The 22,563-nt window shown below is 38.5% G+C and overlaps 1 protein-coding gene across 1 annotated transcript in view; it reads left to right on the top strand.

The window, feature by feature from the left end:
- LOC139313971 (methylcrotonoyl-CoA carboxylase beta chain, mitochondrial-like) overlaps nt 1–22,563 on the top strand; it is a 32,197-nt gene that overhangs the window by 5,431 nt on the left and 4,203 nt on the right. The window contains exons 3-10 of the mRNA XM_070939468.1: nt 1,759–1,937; nt 5,576–5,656; nt 6,307–6,485; nt 8,631–8,823; nt 9,537–9,628; nt 18,138–18,294; nt 20,079–20,201; nt 21,259–21,407. Coding sequence (XP_070795569.1) covers nt 1,759–1,937; nt 5,576–5,656; nt 6,307–6,485; nt 8,631–8,823; nt 9,537–9,628; nt 18,138–18,294; nt 20,079–20,201; nt 21,259–21,407 — 1,153 coding nt within the window. The remainder of the gene's footprint in view (nt 1–1,758; nt 1,938–5,575; nt 5,657–6,306; nt 6,486–8,630; nt 8,824–9,536; nt 9,629–18,137; nt 18,295–20,078; nt 20,202–21,258; nt 21,408–22,563) is intronic.

Raw genomic sequence — 22,563 nt, 5'->3', positions numbered from 1 at the left:
CTTTTAAAATAACATTATATATATTTCTTTTAGTAATTGAAAATTTCTGAATACCTAGCTAATCTGTAGGTTTTCTGGTTAGCTGTACCACCCATTGTATATAAGTGGCAGATAATTATTAGAAGCAGAATTTAATATACAAGATTGGAAGAATGATATAATTTATGATGAGAAAGCCTGTGATATTTACTGGTGACTGAGATCCTAGAAAACATGGCAATGGTATGTTATTGGCAGAATATGCAAGACTGAAATGTTTAGGGTTTTTTTTGGAGTGCTTGAAGATGGTTTAAGAGGTAAATGAAAAGATGTAAAATTTAAACGTACCCATTTAACCTGTGTTAAACATATACAAAAACAGGAAATTGGATGAAAATTGTCAATTTTATCTCTGAATTTTAGTACTGTGATCAGGGACGATACTCTGGGAAAGTTGTAAATGGGACAATGTGTGGATGACCTTAAGGAATGATGGGAAGAGATACTGCCTAAGAAACAATCAGATAAGAAAGACAGAGGGCCCCAGTGGCTTTGCTAGTTGTATCATGATGTGTAAATTGGTCATCGGTATATCTACTTGCTGTTGGTGTTATAATAAATGACAAGATTGGCCTCTGATCCTCTGACCCTAACCCACTAAATGCTGAACATCTGGTAGTCTTATTGTTACAATAAGAACAGCAAGTAGATTGAACATAGTTATAAATAGAATAACCTGGAATAAATTAATAAATATTGTAAATTTAAAATGAAAAGCAGCTCCAAAATTGTATCAATTAATTCAGAAATAAATATAAATTATAGACAGATCGGTTGAAAACCAAATTATTAATGAATTAAATAGTTCAAGTTGATAGAAGTAAATTATATTTAAGACAAAGGTAATAACTAAAAGGAGAGCAAAATAAAATTGGGGCACAAACTGAGTTTTCAGGATAATTTGATTTTAATATACCGTACTTTTCGGAGTATAAGACACACTCCCCCCCCCAAAAAAGAGGGTGGAAATGTTGGTGTGTCTTATACACCGAATACAGCCATTTTTGCCTTCCTGAAACCCCGCCCCGTGCCGTCCCGTTTTCTCCAAAAACGGGGCTGTTTTCGCAAAAACAGGATGTGCAGAGGGTTTGGGAGGCCTGCAGAGTGCTCCTGGGGGCTGGGGAGGGCACAAATGTGACGGAGTTTTGGGAGGGCAAAAACGGGCCCCAGGAGCACTCTGCAAGCCTCCCAAACACTCTGTGCACCTCATTTTTGGCCTCCAAAACCCCCCCACACATCACATTTTTGGCCTCCCCAGCCCCCAGGAGTGCTCTGCAAGCCTCATAAACCCTCTGTGCATCCCGTTTTTGGGAAAAATTGACTTTTCGCAAAAACAGGATGTGCAGAAGGTTTGGGAGGCCTGCAGAGTGCTCCTGGGGGCCGGGGAGGGCAAAACCCTTTTTTTTTTCTTGATACCTCTTCGAAATCTTGGTGCGTCTTATACTTCAGTGTGTCTTATAGTCCGAAAAATACAGTATTGGGGATTTTGAAAAAACGAGTTATTTGTTTTGTCTCTGCTTTTCAACCTTATCATCATAGTGATGCAGCAGATATTGAAAATCAAGGTATCTTCTTGGTAGCTCAGTTACAAAAGTTATCAAAAACTAACTGGAATATTCTGTACTATGCCTTAAAATTGTATACAATTATAAATTATTTACATTTGTAGAAAGCCTGCTAATGTTTCTCTCGTGATAATTCTTTTCACTTTTGTTGAAGGAATTGGAAGAATATCTGGAATCTGGTGTTGTTTCATGGCAAATGATTCATTAATAAAAGGTGGAACCATTTATCCTATTACACTGAAGAAAATACTAAGATCTCAAGAAATAGCAATTAAAAATAAACTTCCATTTGTCTATGTGGTAGACAGTGGGGGAGCATTCTTGCCACTTCAGGTAAAACAATAATATAACAAATAAATTATAATTATATATAATACTGTATAGACTTAGGCATATAAGGCTTATAAGACAGGTGTATAAGCCTATCTGTCACATTTTTAACCAAAGTATGTGAAAAATGTGCCACCTTCAATAAGCCAACTCAAATTTTCATTTGTTTTAATTTCCACAATTGGCCTATATCTGGGTAATTCACAGAGCATCCATTTCTCACAGTAGTTTGGTTAAAAATTTGAAAGTCATCTTATATATGCATCTCATTCATATATGTAAGTATATACAGGATATACAGGTACAGGTAGTCCTTGACTTATCACTGTAATGGAGCCTGCCAGTTACAGTCATAAGTCTTGGCAGATGTGCTCAAAGATCTTCTACTTGATTATTTTTTTGAAGATTTTCCCCGGTATTGATGTCAAGCTGTTTCCTTGACTTCCTTCTTGTTCCTTATATATTGAAAGAAACTTCTTAATTATATATTTTTTTGCATTAGTTCTCAGTATTAACTCATTTTGAGCCTTAGCTTTCCTAACTATTTCCTTACAGATTCAGGCTATTTGCTGGTATTCTGTTTTAGTTTTGTGACCCTCTTTCCATTTTTTATATTTGTTCCTCAATTTGTCATAGAGCTTTTTGTGAAACCATGCTGGTTTCGTATGATGTCTTTTTTCTTTATTGTTTTCACATATGTGATAATCCAATTTTACTGTCTTTTTATGCAGCAGTCATTAAATGAATGCTGTGGTCATTAAGAGAACCCTTTGTTCATTATGGAATTTTTGTACCAAAAACCTATAGGAGGACTAGCGGAGCCAGGGGAATGAGTTAAAAGAAGCATCAGTTTAGAATCGTTACATACTTGAATGCTGTTGACACTTATTCTAATCAGGTGCTAACTGTTAGTCAGAGAGATTCCTGTGCACATGCTTTAATAATAAATCAGTAATCTGAAACTTCTCCAAGTGGGTGTAGTTTTTCACACTTGATAAAATTGGAAAGTAAATTCTAGGTTTTGGCAAAACGTAAATTGTAGTCTTGTGACTGCAGGAGTTACAAATTTATTTATTTATTATTTAAATTTTTATACCTCCCTTTTCCCGAGGGACTCAGGGCGGTGCACACCAACAATAAAACACACATATACATAAAATTTAAAAACAATTTAAAATATATTAAATAATTTGGCCCCACTATTATTAAAAAACTAAAACAACCATTAAAATTCATATTTAGGCCAGCCCAGCTTGTTGGAACAATAATGTCTTGAGGGCACGGCAAAAGGCGCGTAGGTCAGGGACCATCCGTATCTCCGGGGGTAATTCATTCCAGAGGGCAGGTGCCCCACAGAGAAGGCTCTCCCCCTGGGGGTTGCCAGTCGACATTGTTTGACTGACGGCACCCTGAGGAGTCCCTCTCTGTGGGAGCATATTGGTCGGTGGGAGGCTATCGGTAGCAGAAGGCGATCTTGTAAGTACCCAGTTCCTAAGCCAATGATTGTAAATGCAGGCTGGTCATCGTGGGGTGGGGTGGGGTGGGGTTGGCTTTGAGAATTTCAGAAGCAGGCCACAACTACCTTTTGGAGAGTCTATTGTAATTTTGAACAGTCACTAAGTTACCGGTCATATAGATCAAGTTCTACCTGTAGTTTAAAAAATGCCTTATGTACTTCTGAACAAGTCTATCCATGGATAAGCTAAAGCCAATTTTTAAGGTGTATTTTGACACCTAAAATTTTTGGCTTATTCACAAATACGTACACAGTATATTAAGTTTTTGAAATCTACATTAAAAATATTCTTTTCAGCTTCTGGTGTGGTTAGTTTTCCTTCCTGGGTCCAAGAATATATTGGTAGAATACAAACTCAAATCACAAGAGCAGAATCAAATATAGATTATCTGTCTGTCTGTCTACCTCCTTATGACTAAGCATTTAAGTTTGTTACTAAAAATTTGAGTCAGCAAACTGCACATTGAAAAATATCTGTAATGAATAGATCTAAATTAAGCAAACATAGAACATAATGAACTGTCATCTAACAATTTGAATACCATTGGACATTTAGATGACCAAGGGGTGGAGGACCTGGGAGAAGGAAAAAAATTACTGGGTTTACACAGGAATATTCAGATCTGGCTATGCTTACATTGTAACCACTTGGCTTTAGTAAAAATATACCTTTCGCTACAAATGGAGTCAAGGGTCTTTTGTTCCTAAACACCCAAGTAGGGACAGGGCTGACGGTGAGGACTGGAGAGATTGCCGTCGCTAAGCAATCTGGTCATGTAATATCACATTTTACAACCACATTGCTTAGGCACAGAAATTGCCATTGTATAATGGAATTTGCTTGAATGTTGTACATGATTCAAATTATAAATACAAAATGAAGTACAGTATTATTATTGCAGTAATAGCAGATTTATCATAGCTTCATGATGCATGCTTTTGTATGCATATGTGAGTATGCGTATATACAGAAGAGTTATGCCTCGCTGTCAGGCAAGTATTGTTTTCCAGAGAGAGTCGCAACATTCAGTACAAAAACTACATGTTAAATTTTTGTCAATAGCAGACAGAAATGTTTTTGATATTGCATGCAGTCTTATAAGAACTGAAAATTGAATGCAGATTTTCTACAACAATTAGGAAACATAGTTTTTTCCCCTTTTCATTGCTTTCTTCTTCAGAGAGACAAGTAAAACAGATTGGGCTCCCAACGCAACACCTTATAAATTATTTTTATTTAATTGCATAGGAAGGCACACTCTGTATTCATTTTGTGGTAGTATCTGATCCTTTTGCTTTAGTTTGGAAACATAAGCAAATTAATGGAGAGGAGGTTTTTACCATGTAACTTTATTTTTGTTCTCTAAAGGGTTAATGTAAGAGATTATATTTGCTTTTTTAAAAATAAAATCAGCCAAACAAACCTCCACTGATAAAATATAACACTTTGATTGGCATTTTAAAGGCATTGTCCTCTAGCCAGACCTAGGATTTGTAACTGTTGGCCTTACATAAGAAAACTTTAGCTTTGTTCAGTTACTGCATGAAAAAAGAACAAATAAAATCTTGAAAAGCTAACACTGTACAGGTAGTCCTCAATTTAGGACAACAATTGAGCCCAAAATTTCTGTTGCTAAGCAAGACAGCTCTTAAGTGAACTTTGCCACATTTTGCAACTTTTCTTACCACAGTTGTTAAGTGAATCACTGCACATATCAATAGCATGGTTGTTAAGTGAATCTGGCTTCCCTATTGACTTTGCTTATCATAAGGTTGCAAAAGGTGATCACATGACCCAGGGACCTGCAACCGTCAAATACATGTCAGTTGCCAAGAATCCAAATTTTAATCATGTTGAACACAGACATGCTGCAATGGTCATAAGTATGAAAAGCAGTCATAAGTCACTTTTTTCAGTGCCATTGTAACTTTGAATGGTCACTAAACGAATGGTTGTAAATCAAGAACTACCTGATTAATATTGCTTTTCTAAACCTGGGTGAAGGAAATACAGAAACATAATATGACTTTTGTTAAAATGCAAAATTATGATATGTATAGGTTCTAAATTTATACATTGCTGACGCTTATTTTCCTTTCCTCTTTTCTGCCTCTGAATTGTTAGGCTGAGCTGTTTGCTGACCAATTCCATGGAGGCCGAATATTCTATAATCAGGCTGTAATGTCTGCACTGAAAATCCCTCAGGTATAATATTATATTGGACAGTACATTTCAAAATGTATTTTCAGCAAAATTAAGTAATAAGCAGAAGAATAAACAACTGTTGAGCATAGCACTTAATAATTTCAGAAGAGCTATTGTTTTTCATGTGCTGGAATTCTGTTATGATTCAGAAAACATTTTGTAGATAGCTCTCTGGTTAATGATTTAATGAAAGTATTAAGCATTTATATAGCTTCTTTATCTTGTTCTCTGCAATGAATTATTGGGGCACAGTAAGTGGATCACATACAATTATTCAGAAAAAAACAAGTCATTTCAAAATTCCAATAGTCTGTGTTTGTTTTGGGGTATTATATCAAACCAAGTACAGATTTTCCATTATTACCAGAGATATATGATAGATAGAGATGTGCACACATGCTTTTTTTTTTTTTGTTAATATACTGTTTATATGTTAAATATTTTTGCTATAATGTAGAATTTAGAAGGGAGTTTTGGTTCTGTATCCTAAAATAAAAATCTTTATTCTTGTATGTCTATGGGGTTTTCTGAAATTACTAAATGCTTCTCCAGAATATGTTACGAAGACAGCATGCCTATAGAACTTACTTAGAAATTTAAATTTAATTTCATTTATTTTTTTTCTTACACAGCTATCTTGTGTCTTCTAGGTGTCAATTGTATGTGGCTCTTGTACTGCTGGAGGTGCTTATATTCCTGTGATGTCAGAAGAAACATCCATTGTAGACAAAATTGGGACAGTGTTTCTTGGTGGTCCCCCTTTAGTTAAAGCAGCCACAGGAGAAGATACTAATCCTGAGGAATTAGGAGGAGCCAGTGTGCATGCTAAGTAAAACATTAGTTTCTCAGCTCTTAATATTGATTGAATTGTACATTCAGTCATAGGTAATTTTCTATAATGAAGGTTTGCCTGAAATATACTCAAACTATCGGTATTGAAAAGCATATTTCAAAGCCAATGTAAAAAGAAATTGCCAAACTGGAACATGTCCAGAGGAGAATTATCAAAATAGTCAGGAGACTGGAAACAAAATAGGGTGTGTGTACAAAATGGTAATATAGCGATATGGCCGCTCAACTCTGGTAACTCCGGTGACTCTAAGCTACTTAACAGAACTAAAACCCCAGATACAAAACTCAGTGGACACCCCCTCCCATGACAACAATAAAAAAACCCACTCGATGGGCTCCATATCCCCCTGTCTTCTGGACTTTTTGAAAGAAAATCAAGGCAGGAGCCAATCTTCTGAGCCGTGGTGGTGCAGTGGTTAGAATGCAGTACTGCAGGCTATTTCTGCTGACTGCTGGCTGACTGCAATTTGGCAGTTTGATTCTCACCGGCTCAAGGTTGATTCAGCCTTCCATCCTTCCATCCTTCCAAGGTCGGTAAAATGAGGACCCAAATTGTTGGGGGCAATATGCTGACTCTGTAAACCGCTTAGAGAGGGCTGTAAAGCACTCTGAAGCGGTATATAAATCTAAGGGCTATCGCTATTGCTATCTCCACAGGGATGATGTTCCACAGAGAGGGAGTGTCACCCTCTCTTGGTGGGACTAAGAAGGTCCTCTTCTTGGTCCCACTAGATGGCCCCTACATAACATACCCTGCATCATTTTGTCTAATCTGAAAAAAAATGTGCCTCATTTTGGATTATATGCTAAACCACTTTGGATCAGCCATAGTAGTGCAGAAACAAAGCCAGGATATATTGGCGGTTCTTGTTCCAAGTTTTGACACAAACAGTATATAGACAGATCTGCAGGAGGAGTAGGTAGGGCTGGCCCACATTTTCCTCTTTACCCTCCTCTACATAGCCTGAATGTTGGGCAACCTATCACCATCTTCTTTCCAGCTTTTTCTTCTCTTCCCTCCTTCCATTGCCTCTCCAAGAGATTTACTGGCTTGAGCTTCTGTACTTTATTATGATGGTCTCAGTACTATAGAAAGGAACAGATTTTCAGCCTGGCATATTACGCTGTCTTATTTATTTATTTATTTATTTATTTAATTAATTAATTAATTAATTAATTAATTGATTAATTAATATTGCTACCTATTCACGCATGGTGAGTCAAGGCGGTTTACAGAATATAAAACCACATTTAAAACAATAAAACTAATAAAAAGAATAAAATAAATTAATATAGTATAAAAAATAAAATCACCCCCCCCCATTATTCCCAATCTTCCCAACATCATCCATTCCCCTCCCTTTCTTAACTGCTTCCATTCATGTGAATGAATATACATCATGAGAATGAAGAACTTTTTAAAAGTCGAAACTAAGCTTTGCCAATACAGAATTAATTTGATTCAAATGCATAAAGGGCTCAGTCCCATTACCTGCTTTGAAAACAAAATTTCTAACTTTTGTGAATGCTGTAATAATAGTAATAGTATTTGTGCAGCTATATAGATGCAAATTGTGATTTGGAGGATGCATCAGCATGTTCCATTTGTCTATTGAGAATGCCTGTAACCAAATATATCTTTCCCATAATAGTATATCACCAGTGGAAATCGCTGATGGAGCTGGATAAAAGATGCAGTTGCTTTTAAGGTGCTATAAGCATTTAAGTAATAGCTACTTAAATGCAAGCTAAATCACATTTTGTCTTTCAAATCCAGATTGCTGCATAGCCTTATTAGTATGATGTATTGCCCATAACTAAGTCATACACGAGAAGCCATCTGACTTAGGAAGAGTGACTGCCAAGTTGCCTTGAACATAGGCATATCTCTATTGAAATTACTGTATTTCATATAAGCTTTTATATACTGGCAATATTTTCAAATCTGCATTTTGAAGTAGCATAATGAAAAGTAATATTTAATATTTTTCATGGGTCTCGCTGTTACTTGAAATAGATCTTAGTTTTTCATGCTTTCACTATTAAAACTAATATTTTAATGGTTTAACCTGAATGTTGTATTTTATACTAGTTTTATATATAAAGGAAATCTCTCTTTTAGGATCAGTGGCTGTGTTGATCATTTCGCAACTTCTGAAAAAGAAGCATTTGAATATATTAAAAATGCTATTTCAACACTGAATTATGTAATTCCTATAGAAGAGAGTCTAGAATTTGATAATCCCTTGTATGGTGATGATGACCTCCTAGGACTTGCACCACAAGATTATAGTTACACATTACATATAAAATTGGTAAGAATCCAGTTGCAGGAACACAGTTAAATTGATTTACATCATTCTGATATAGAAAGACTGAGCAGCCTATTTGGGTATTTAAATCAGTGATTAAAACAGAAGTCTTGAGATCCTTAACCTGCTTAGATCATTCATGGAAGCTTATCTTATTGCTGAAAACAATAACGAGCATTTTAAAATCTTAAATTTTATTATGGTACATTTTTGTGGGTCAGAGTCTATTTCATATATGAAGTGTAAACCTATATTTTCACATATAAGTTTACTTTTCAGTGATGGTTATAGTATACATCTAAAAAAGCTGGCTAAAATTTCAGAGATGTTATACTTAAAATAAGTGTTTAGGGACTTATTAGGATTTTTATTAATTTTGCTATAATAGACTAGTGCCGTTATTGTTACTGGCAATTATATTTTAATTAATTTTTCAAGATTTTTGAAACACCCATATCCCTCAAAGGACTCTACATTAAGTGTAGATATTCTGTTGAAGTGATTTAATTAATTAAAAGAAGGATTTTCAGGACTGAAAATAAAATTAAATTCTGAGTATACATTTGATGCCTAAGCATCAAATTAAACATTTATACGTAATTCTGTATTTGATTTGATTTTCTTATCAAACAAAATTGAAAATGAGCCAATATTTTTTTTTATTGAAGAAAAGTGACTTCATGCTGATTTTTCATTTCTTTAACAATATTTTACAGATTCTGAGTCGGATAATAGATGGCAGCAGATTCCAAGAATTCAAAGTTAATTATGGTATAACTTTGGTAACAGGATTTGCCTACATAGAAGGGTGAGAGTGAAATTTGAAATAACTGGCCAACTTATTTTAATAATTTTTATGAATGCATTATTCAAAATAAATGATTTAATTTTATTAACTATAATTGAGTCCTTTTATTTAGATAACCCCAGTATTGTAATATGTGCACATTTCAGATGCTGAAATCCTAAGTATGCTTATACTGAGGTAATCATCTTTGAACTTTGCAGGATTTACTTCTGAATTAAGTTTATAGAGTTGCACTGAAAATAATTCTACTGACTAAGAATCAGATGTACTTTATCTTTGTGAAAACATTTATCTGCAAAAATCAGATATATTCCACTTTTATTGTTATCTTAATTTTAATTACTGCCAAGTGTTATTTCCTTTATGCCTGTTTTTAGGCTGCAAGACCTTTCTTGATGCACACTAGACTCCTTGCCCCTTCCAACATTTAAAAGCTCCTTAATTAATATTTTAATTTTTTGAAATTGGAAGCCTATGTGCTGCAAATTACTGCCAGCATCCAAAAATAATCTTCAAAAAATGAATATTTTTTTAATTGAAGCCCTATAAGCTAAGACCCTGAGCTTGTCAATCAAAAGATTGGCAGTTCAGCGTTCGAATCCCTAGTGCCGCGTAATGGGATGAGTTCCCGTTACTTGTCCCAGCTTCTGCCAACCTAGCAGTTCGAAAGCATGTAAAAAATGCAAGTGGAAAAATAGGGACCACCTTTGGTGGGAAGGTAACAGCATGCTGTGCGCCTTTGGCATTTAGTCATGCCGGCCACATGACCACGGAGACGTCTTTGGACAGCGCTGGCTCTTCGGCTTTGAAACGGAGATGAGCACCGCCCCCTAGAGTTGGGAACGACTAGCACATATGTGCGAGGGGAACCTTTACCTTTACCTTTAAGCTTTCTTAGATCAGAGGTGTTTACAGTTTTTCAAACTGGAGAACCCGTAAGTTTTACAAAAGGAAGAGAATAAAGGTCTTGTGATAGAAAATTCACTCAGCTGAACTGACCTTTTATTTTTGTCCTTAGTTTCTCATGGATCCTAATCAAGTTCCAATATATCCTAAGGATTCTTCTGAATACAGATTGAAAAATACTGTTTTATATAATAAAATCATTGGGTAGTTGCAGTCCTCTGCGTATTGTTGTTGTATCAGTTCCTAGGGAAATCTGCTTTTTAATCTTCCCTACAACAATATTTTTATTGCATATAGTATGTGAATGCTGGGCATCTGGCCAGAAAATGTTCAGCTCCATCCAGTCACCCCGACTCTACCCTGAATTAAGGGATTACAGGGTTGTAAAAAGGGAAGGTTTTTTTAAATGGTATATGAGTGGTAACTAGACTATCATTGATGTTGTGTGTTTGTATTAGCTGCCACAGTACTAATGATACATAACAAAGTCCTCTTCCAGTTTTTCTCCCTTCAAAAGCTCAATTTGTTTTTCAAAGTATTTTGTGTGAAAGTATTTCTCCCTGCTGCATTCTTCAGTGATGCTTGATTATGAGTATTCATCTAGCCTTAAATTATTGAGTAAAGAAGGATCTTGACAAATATTAGTAAGAATTTTTTTTCATACATAACATTGCAGCTTTGCAAGTCTTTCATAACATTCATTCTTACAGTATTCTTCAGTATTCATACATATACAGCCTCTTTAGAATGAAATATAGTATTAGATAAGGCTGGGTTTTTTTTTCTAAGTGTAGTGATGTTTTGATCATCTCTGTTTTAGTCCATTCAGTATACTGGTAACTAAATCCTATAGACGTTATTGGGCTACTTCTATTTTAGCAATGTAGTGATACTCTATTCTTATGTAATGTTTTTTTGTGCAGAAAACCTAGTCTATAAAACCAGCTGTTTAAGATGAGTTTAGACCAGTATGTATTTATAATATAACAAGAAAGAACCTGAAGAAATTCTCCCAGTACAAATACATTGTAAAAATTAATCTTGTCCTAAGCAACAAGTTTTATTTCTTTAGAAGTGTTAATAAGGCTATTCTCATAAGCCCTTCAAACCTTTAAACAAATATTTAAATTTAATTTAGTTTGTGAAAGAGCTATTTTTTAAATCCTAATACTTTCTGATAATATTAACCTGATTTTGAAATAGGGTTAGAAAGTAAATTATTTTGCCAGGATTAATAAAGCATACTGCAAATTTAAATTCCTTGATTTCCCCAGTGGTGAAAATGTAATTTATTAAGATGGTTTTTTTAATGGTTCAACATAAAAATAAGTTAGGGCTAAAAATGCACCAAGAGCTTGAAATTCTGTAGCAAACACATTTAATTATTTCCTGTATCGGTACTTGAAACTGGTTTGTTTGTATTTTTTTGTATAAATATCACATCAGTAAAAACCAGTGATTTCCTTGATTTGGTTGTGTCATCGTCCAGATGTGGGCTGCTTCCGTCGGATCTGTCACCGGCTGAGCCATAGTTTTTTTACCAGCCCCTTGCTCCTCCCTTTGGGGCCCAGTTTAGGCTCAGTTGGCCTGAGAGTAACATCTCCTACAGATCTGGCTCTCAGCCCAGGTCTGTTCGATTTCATTTAAATCGTAAGTTTTTTGACCTTTTAATTTCTTAATTCTTCTTTAGACTTTAATTTTTAAATTTAACTTGTATTTTTTCTGAGGGTACCGGTCTACCACGCTAGTTAAAAAAAAAATTTTTTTTGTATTTTTGTAGCCTACCGATATACCCTGTATTGGAGCAGCCTGATCTATCAGGCTTCACTTGCTCCAGGCGGCGGCCATTTTGGAAGTCTTTCGTGCACTTTTTTTTTTTAAAAAAAAACTTTTTTCCTTTGGTGGGGCTTTTTAGCCCTATACCACCAATGAAAGCGCAGATGTTTTAAACCACTTTGCCACCAATGTTTGTAGTGAATTTCTGGGAAAAACCCCAGAATCACTAAAATCGGCCGTCACCGCTGCCCTCAGCTCCCAGATCGCTAATCAGCTGTAGGGTAGCCCTTTGAAGTGCCACGGCGCTTCGGGAAGGTAATAATTGCCGCTTTGCCACCAACAAGTCCATAGGTTTTTTAACGTTTTTGGCCTCAATCCTCCTATACCACCAACGGAGCTTCTATAGGAGGAGAGTTGTAAGGTTTCCTTGCGCTCTCCACGTGGCAATATTACAGCCTGGAATTTTGTGGCTGTGAAGGCGCTTAACGGGCTGTTTCTAGGTTCTCCTGTACAGTCACCTCTAGAGCAGTGTATATCCTGCTCACGTGTTGCCTGGCAGCCATTGAGCAAAACGCCAGAGCCTCCGCCTTTTGTTTCTCTTACCACGTGGCGAAAGTGAAACTAAATCTTTCCAGTCGACATCTTGGTTGCAGTGAGTATACTATTGCAATGGCGGAGTGTTCTTCCCAAGGGGAGGGAAATACCATGTCTCCAGGAAAAAAAGCAGCCTGCAAACGTAAGCACTCTTCTAAAGCAGAAGAAAAAGATTTGGAACGGAGACATAAAGCTTTAGAAAAGCACATTATAAAGGCTATTGTTCATGTGGCCAGTAAGGAGATTTCTCCTCCCCTACTACTCCCCTCCCTCCCTGTTGTTGAAGTTCACCAGGCTTGGTCTTCAGAAGGTGAGGGTGGGATTCTTATACAGGAAGAACAAGGCACTCTGCAAAATCCATTTGCAAGTAAATTAATTACTCCTGCTACTCCTGATTCTGGCAGAAATGTGGCACCAGTTCATGCTGCAAGGGAGTCGCCCTTGCAAGAACAGAACTCAGAGGACCCTTTTAAAAATTTGCCTGAAAGCTTAAAAGTCCTAATTGATCGGGCCATCGCCTCTCGGGTGGCGGATTCTGTCAAGGCCATCGTTCTGGCTCAATAATTTCTGAGCATTCCACTCATGTTAGAGCCTCTCCTGCAGTTAGCCTCACTGGCTCTCATTTCCCTGCAGCTTCTAGAGCAAGTGAAACCTTTGCATTGGAGGAGGATCACCATTCTGATTTATCAGATGATGAGGGAGTAATTCAGGATCAACCTGCCTTCACAGGTTTATTTCCCCCTAACAAATTTAAGTCTCTGTTACATTACTGCGGCTCTAGAAGACGGTGATTACATTAAAGAAATGCAAGGAACTCACCAGGGTCATAAAACCTTTGTTCCAATTCCTCAATTATTCATAGATGTGGTTAAGAAACAATGGTCTAGTCCTGCAACCATGGCCTCTGCCCTTGCCTCAGATAAGAAATATACTGTTGTACCCATATTTGCTCAGCTATTGCAAGTCCCTCCAGTGGACAGCCCTGTAGCGGCTCTCTCATCTTCCTCCTCCTATGTGACGGGATACCTCTGAAGGTCTACGACCAGAGGATAAAAAATTAGATTTCCTGCAGAAAAAGAATCACCAAGGTGCAGCATGGGCAATTCAATCGGCTGCCTCAGCCTCCTTTTTCAACCGTTCAACCATCCTTTGGCTTCAGCAATTGCAAGCAAGAGTGCCCCCTAGTGAGGTTCACCTCCATCAGGATATCAATAAAATCATAGCTGCTACTCAATTCTCAGCTGATGCCACTCTAAATTTGGCCAAATTTGCCTCTAGAGCCCTAGCCTCTACTGTATCAGCCTGCAGGATGATCTGGCTCCATCAGTGGCCAGCAGATCTTCGGGCCAAATGGCGTTTGGATGCAGCTCCCTACTCTGTGGAGAAATTATTTGGTGAGTCACTTGATCCTCTCCTTATTGAAACACGGGACAAGCATAAGGTTCTGCCTTCAACATTTACACATGTTGACAGATGGGCCTCTCCTTATTACAGGAGGGCATCCTTTCGTCCCTATTACCAAGGAAGCACCTCCCAGCAGGGATACCCTCAGGGATCAAGTCGGTCCTCGGACCATCAGTCCTTTCGGGATAGGGGCAAGCAATTCACACAATCTAAATGGTCCTTTCGCGGCTCCGGCTACCGCCAGTCCTGTTGCCATAAGTGATTCACCGCCAAATCCTTCCATTGGAGGCCGCCTGGCCCTCTTCACAGACAGGTGGAAAGCCTCAACCCCAGACCTCTGGGTCCTCTCTATAGTAACATTTGGCCTCCCTCTGGAATTTCTCTCCATACCTCCGGCCCGTTTCATTCAGTACCCACCTTACAGCAGCGAGTCCAGACGCCATCTGATGGACCAAGCTGTTCAACACCTCCTGCAAATACACACCATAGAGGAGGTTCCCCAAAGCCAACGGAAGCAAGAGTTTTACTCTATCCTGTTTGTGGTTCCGAAACGGTCAGGGGGTGGTGGTGGAGGGCAATACTGGATTTAAAGTCTCTCAATTCTTACATAGTGTATCGCAGATTCAAAATGTGTTCACTAAACTCTATCCTTCAGGGGATTTGTCCCAACGATTTTCTAGTTTCCATAGATCTCATGGAGGCTTACCTTCACATTCCCATTCTGCCAAAGCATCGACAGGATCTCCACTTCAGCTACGCAGGGAAACATCTACAGTACCGAGCCCTTCCCTTCGGACTGGCATCGGCCCCAAGGGTCTTCACAAAGGTCTTGGCGGTCGTAGCAGCTCACCTGAGACAACAACCAGTAAGACTCCAGGCTTACCTGGACGATATTTTGATTCTAGCTCACTCTCACGACCAAGCCTTACACGATCTAAATATCACAATTCGAACCTTGAACGAACACGGGTTCCTGGTCAACTACAAAAAGAGCCAATTAGTGCCAGTCCACAGACTTGTCCACCTGGGCGCCATTATCGATATACATCAAAGTGCAGTCTATCTGTCCTTGGAACGACGAGCCGATATCAAAGACATGATAGCTCACATTCAAAAAAACCCTTCTGTTCCGTTGGCCACCTTGTCAAAACTTCTAGGCAAGATGACTTCCTACATTCAGATCGTTCCCTAGGCACATCTTCACGCCTGACACTTGCAGTGGTTTCTACTTCCTTTCCAAAGAAAGCGTCAAGCTCACACCATGGCCACTGTCAGAGTCCCACTCTCAGTCAGGCGATCGCTAAACTGGTGGACATCGCCCTCTCTAGACAAGGGATGTCTCTTCATGGACCAGAACAGACTCACCCTCACGACAGACGCCAGTCTCCATGGCTGGGGAGCTCATCTCGAATCGCATGTGGCTCAGGGTCGTTGGTCTCCATCAGACCTGACCAACCCTATAAATTGGCTAGAGCTGAAGGCCATCCGCCTAGCTCTCACACAATTTCAACAGTTTGTGTAAATCCATCACGTTCTGGTGCTGACAGACAACATGGCTGCAAAAGCACATGTCTATCGTCAAGGGGGGACTCGCTCAAGATGTCTCATGGACGAATCGTTTCGTATAGGTAAGTGGGCCGAGCAACATCTCCTCTCCATCAGAGCAGATCACATAGTGGGGACGGAGAATACCCAAGCAGATTTCCTCAGCAGGACCCAGATAGACAATGCCAAGTGGCAGTTCCATCTGGACATTTTCCAAGCAATATGCAACAGGTTTGGGTTTCCGAACATAGACCTCTTCGCAACAAACCTGAACACTCAACTTCCTCGCTTCTTCTCGAGGTTCCCGACTCCGGAGGCGGAAGGGATCAATGCTCTCCGACTCACATGGCCACCCAGTCTTCACTATGCCTTCCCACCACTGCCTCTGATCCAAGCTCTGCTTCGGATGGTGGTCGCCGACAGGGCAGAAATAATCCTCATAGCTCCACACTGGCCCCGGTGCCCATGGTTTGCGGATCTGCTCAATCTCTCCATATCACAACATTGGAGGTTTCCATCAGACCAGATCGCCCTGCAGCAAGGAGTCATGACCTATCCGGAACCTCAGTGGCTCCAACTGACTGCTTGGCACTTGAAAGGGCCCTCCAGTATTTAGATAGGGTGATTCCTACTGTATAGGCTTGTAGATGCAGGTCCACAGTTAGGCTTTACAATATCACCTGGCTAGCCTTTGTAAGATGGTGTAGGTCCCGCCAGGTCAACCCTCTTTCAGCCTCCCCTCCCCAGGTCCTAGAATTCCTGCAGGATGGCTTGGACTGTGGTCTGGCCCACAGCACCCTTAGAAGGCACATGGTGGCTTATCCAGTCCCTCTGACCAGCCACTCACTCAACACCCTGTTATAAAAAAATTCCTAAGAGGAGTCAGGCTCTTACGACCTTCCTCAATTCATAGGTATCCCACTTGGGATTTACCCAGAGTCCTTGACGCTTTAACTGAATCTCCCTTTGAGCCCCTCCGCACGGTCCACCTTCGTTTCCTCATTCTTAAAGTAGCCTTCCTAGTGGCCATAACTTCAGCTCGCCGTATTTCAGAGCTGGCAGCTCTCTCTGTTAGAGAGGATCTCTGTATCTTCAGACCTGACACTGTCATCTTAAGACTGGATACCTCTTTTATTCCCAAAGTTAATTCCCTTTTTCATAGATCTCAGGACATCATTCTCCCCAATTTTTGTCCTCGACCTTCCCATAGCTTGGAGCGAAAGTGGCACACCTTAGATGTGCAGAGGGCTCTAAAATATACATTAAACAAACTGCCCCTTTCAGAAAATCTGAGGCCTTGTTTGTCTCCTTTTTGCCAAGTTCCCTAGGACATAAGGTTTCCTCTGCAACTGTTGGTCGTTGGATCAGAGCATGCATTGCCTCGGCATATCAGACCCAGGCGGTCCCTATTCCCGGTCGAATTACTGCTCACTCCACCTGGAGTGCGGCTACATCGGCGGCCTGGGCAACTCGCTTCCCTCGAGGAGGTCTGCAGGGTGGCTACCTGGTCCACCCCCTCGCCATTTATTAGACATTACAAGTTAGATATCTTTGCTTCTGTGGAAGTGTCATTTGGCAGGAGGGTTTTGCAACAGGTGCACCGGACAGAGGTCTCCTCAGGCCCTTCGTCATCCCGCCCTTAGGACTGCCAAAACTTTGGTATGTCCCACATCTGGACAATGACACAATCAAATCAAGGAAATTGGGATTGGTTTTACCTTGAAGGCCAAATTTCTTGATAGTTGTGTCATCGTCCATCCCCTCCCTCTGTCTCAGGGCCTGTACAGTTTGTTTGTTAATATTAAAGGAGTTTATTTTCCAGTTGTCCCGTTGGACCAGTTTCTATCTCTGACGGTGGTGGTTCCTATTGCAGATCTTTCCTGTGGCCTCCTTCACCAAACTGGGCCCCAAAGGGAGGAGCAAGGGGTGTGGTCAAAAAACTATGGCTCAGCCAGTGACAGATCCGACTGAAGCAGCCCACATCTGGACGATGACACAACTATCAAAGAAATTTGGCCTTCAAGGTAAGACCAATGCCTATTTCCTTTATGTACTCATCCTTTGATGAACCATGTAGTATTTACTGAATAAACAGCTTTGCAAAAATATAAGCCACTGCATTGTTAGCCTCCAAACTAATTTGTGGGCAGATCAGACATATTTTCAGAAGCTTTTTTACAATATTATTTATAATATTTATTAAATGTTTAGAGAACATTTGCTGTTCAGACCTCAGGATGGCCAGTGTTCTTGCAGTACAGACTGTATTTTATGTTTTTCTTAGAGAACTAGTTGGAATAGTGGCTAACAATGGTGAGCTGACACAGAATGCTTCTCTAAAAGGTTGCCATTTCATACAGCTTTGTAGCCAAAGAAACATTCCTATCCTGTTTCTCATGAATACCGCTCCATATACTGCAGAGGCAACTAATCCCATACAGGTAAGTAACTAATACAGAATGCATTCAGGTGGCTCTAACTTGGAAGCTCAGCTTTATTAGTTCAAAAGATCAGAGTCTTGATAGTGAAGAGCAACAGTCTTAACAACCATTCTAGATCTCTACTGCCCCAAGTAGTTGAGAAAAAGTTAATATCTATTATGCCAAGTAGAAGTATGAGAGAGATCTAGGATAGTGGACTCTGTTCCAAGCAACCTTTGGCTCAGTAATGATCAGTTTTCCTTCAAGAAGAATATAAAAAAAGGTAAAGCTTAGCTTCTCACAGTGATTTCACACATGTATCCTTATGGATTTCTTGGCAGCAGTATGGAAATGGTTTTTCCAATGCCTTTGGGGAATGTTTTTTTTTCTAATTTGTCCTATAGCTCTAGCATATCTCTCACCATCCTAGTAATAACCAGGTCAACTTTTCTTTACATGTTTAAATCAGTTAAGATCAATTTGGTACTGCCACCTAGTTAAGGGTGGTTGTTATGGATTTTTTTAAAGACCATGTTCACAGGTTCTATTTTTTCTTTTAGTATAGCTATATATAATTGCAACAGGCAGGAATTCTTTGTATGTTGGCATTTCTCTCAAAATCTAAATCTGAAAACCAAAACCTAGGCCATTTTTACTTGAGTATTGTATATCAACTGAGGAATGATGAGATATTATTGTGAAATATTTGATAGGATGTTATTTGGCTAGGATAGAGACAAGTGGTTTGTAACTAGTGTTAAACCAATACATACTTTTCTTTATAACTTTTAGCAAACTGGTTGCCACTTTTGATAGTTGTAGATTCTGAGAGAAATGAAGGGAACAACTGAAGGATCTTTACATTTAATTATCCTGAGATAGTATATCATGTCTCTCCTGTGGAGCTTTAATTCATTACTGCTGGATTTTCTATTAAAATAACTATTTATTTATTTATTTATTTTGTTTGTATGCATCTCAGTCACTAGATCAAGGTAAGTTTCTTTTCCATATCCATGCATATATAAATATATAAATAACAAGGGATATTCTTGCCCATGACCCAAGATACCAACACCAATGATCTTATTCTTTTTCTCAACTGATCTTGCGATGCTTTGTCCATGTTTAGCCTGGGTCCTCACTGGTTCCCTTCCATTGTCTACGGAGATTCTCAGTCATCCAGGTCATGGTTGGACCAAAGGTGTTTATTCAGGAGGCAACTGGACTTTCTGTTTTTTCTTTGAAGACATTTCACTTCTTATCCAAGAATGAGTTGAAGAAGTTTCTTGGATGAGTAGCGAAATGTCTTCAAAGAAAAATCAGAAAGTCCAGTTGCCTTTGAAAAAGCACCTTTGGGATTCCCATTCCCTTCCATTGATTTAACACCACATTGTAGAAAAAGGATGCATGAACAGTAACGACAATTTATGTTTCTAAGATGAAAATTATAGTGCCAAGATGGAAACATAAGAAATTATATATTTACCTCTAGTGATAATTATTCACTGGGAATATAGCTTGGATTTGTTTTGAAAAGTCATATCTTTTTATTTCTTGTATTCGTGCATGCTAAAAACAAAGCATCTGACAAATGATTAAATATTAACAGGAAATATTAACAGGATGTTAGGAGAGAAATATTTTCTGGCATTTTATTTTTATTTGTTTGCAACTTATCTGTCTATTCCAAATCAGAACTGATTGAGCAGTGTAATCAAGTGAACTTTTAATTAAAAGGAATAAATAGAACCTCTTTGTTCTATATAAAATAAAATAACTCAATTGTTTGCATTTTAAATTAGGCAGAAGATCAAGCTAATAGGTTAAAGGCACAGGCCTCCATGATGGCTGCAGTTGCCTGTGCCTCTGTACCAAAGATAACAGTTGTGATTGGTGGCTGTTTAGGAAATGAAAGTTATGCTATGGTAAGATGCTGAACATCCTGTTTGGGGGAGGGGGGTGATCTGAGGTTTCTTGCCCTTTGATTAGAAGTCCTTTGATTAAAAGTATTCTTCAGGCCTGATGATATTTTAGGTTGTCAGGATATTATGTGTGAGAATCAGCTCGCCTGTCCTAATAACCAATTTCAAACAGTCATAGCACAACACTTTTTATAAAATTAATGAATAGTCTCTATTATACAATAAAAATAATGTAAAATAACTGATATGCTGGTTTTCAGTAGGTTTGCAACAATTAATAGCTTAAAAACAAAAGTGAGATTTGACACAAGCTCCCTCCTTTTTTTTATTTTTTATTTTTTTTATTTTTATATGCCACCCTTCTTCGGAGACTCAGGGCGGCTTACAATGTGTTAAGCAATAGCTTTCATACTTTTGTATATTTTATACAAAGTCAGCTTATTGCCCCCACAAACCGGGTCCTCATTTTACCCACCTTAGAAAGGATGGAAGGCTGAATTGACCTTGAGCCTGGTGAGAATTGAACTCGCAGTAATTGCAGGCAGCTGGATGTTAAATGCTGCTTTAGTAGGAGGCATTAGCCTCCTACGCCACTCAGGCTCCTTTTTAACAGCTTCATGATATTTTTTTATAAAATATACACATTAATTAGTGCTATAGTTGTTGCAGTCATTTTACGTCTGTAACGTGGAACCTGTTAAGTATTTCCATGCAATTATTAAGATAAAAATTACGTTTCTGAAATGAAGACCATCTCTTGGTGATGAAATGGACGTATCCATTTAATATTCTTAAGCAGTAATATGGAAGTGGTTTGCCATTTCCTTCTTTCAGAATGTTTTTAACTTACCAATATGTCTTGCATCCTTGCTATTCTTGGATATCTTCCATCCATGTACTGTCAATCCTGATCCTACTTAATTTTTGAGCCAAATGCTGCCATTATGTTTCCTAGTATTTCTGTGATTTTAAATGTTATCCATAAGTCATCAATTTGTTCAGCTAACTTAAAATGAGCTTTGTTCTGAATTAATTGTTTTTATATTATTAACCTTCTTAGTGTGGAAGATCGTTTGATCCAAACTTTCTGTTTCTTTGGCCGAATGCAAGAATTGCCCTTGTGGATTCAAGACATTGTTTCACATTCACACAGCTCTGGAACAATAACTATTCAGAACCAGAAATAGACTTAAAATTATTAAAAGGAAAGTAAGTGTATTAAAACATTAAAGCATTGATATTTCAATGTGTAACTTCTAAACTTTAAACATTTGAACTGTCTTTACTGCATCTTTTGTGCTGAAAATGCTTTGGCAAAGTGACTATATTACAGTTAGACAGATTTTGGCAGTGAAAGACACGTTTTTAATTGTATTTTGAAGAGCATTTATGAATTGAGGAACTGATGACCCAAAGAACTCATCAAAATGAGCCAAAACTAAAATCTCTTGATAGCTGTTGGGATTCTAAGGGTTTGGTGCAAAATAGCTGTTCATGGTGCATTTGTCATTTCATGGTGACTTAAACAGATCTGGTTTGGTCTATGTATTCCAGAATAGCATAGACCAGCGGTTCTCAACCTGGGGGTCGCGACCCCTTTGGGGGTCGAACGGCCTTTTCACAGGGGTCGCCAAAGCCCTCTCTTGCCCCCCCTCACGTCTTCACTCACCCTCACTCTCTGCCTCTGTTGGATCGCCGGTCGCCGATCACTTACCCCACCCACTCCCAATCTATTGCTGCCTCCGGAGTCCCAGCTGATGGCTAGAGGGAAAAAAACTTTAAATTCTTGCCGTGGGGCTTCAAAGAGCCGCCCTACAGCTGATCAGTGTTAAAAGAAAACAAATGAATAGACCGGTGCCTGCAAAAATAGAAAAAACAGCCCCTTTCAGCTTCAGCATAGGTTAATTACCATAAGTTGATTTGATCAGCCTCCGGACTCTCAGCTGATTTGCTCTCAGCTGTTTTGCGGAGGGCTCTGTTGCTAGCTAGCTGCAAAGAGGTAAATTCCTGGAGCAGATTTTTTTTCCCCTAGCTATGCTGAAAAAGCAAAATTGAAAGTAAAGCAGGGTCTTTGCTGCAACGTGACAAAATGAGGCAGAGAGATTTCTTTTTCTTTTTCCTCACCAAAAAAGGTAGGTGCAAAACTGCAAACAATGGGGAATTTAGGGCAAAAGAGGAGGTTCAAGATTTTAAAACACAAAAGAAAAAAAGCTCTATTTAACTAGGGAATTGTAATAATTGAGGTACTATTAATTGTATATTGTGTTGAAAGCAGAAATGGTTAAGTTGTGGTTTGGAGGACTATATGGGGGAAATTATTTGGTTTATTATTATTGGTAAATATAATTAATTGATTTGTAAGAAA

This window comes from Pituophis catenifer, unplaced genomic scaffold (genome assembly GCF_029215685.1).
Source record: "Pituophis catenifer annectens isolate HBS135680 unplaced genomic scaffold, rPitCat1.0.hap2 SCAF_3, whole genome shotgun sequence".
Taxonomy (NCBI): Eukaryota; Metazoa; Chordata; class Lepidosauria; order Squamata; family Colubridae; genus Pituophis; species Pituophis catenifer.
This window is presented reverse-complemented; position numbering and strand designations above follow the sequence as displayed.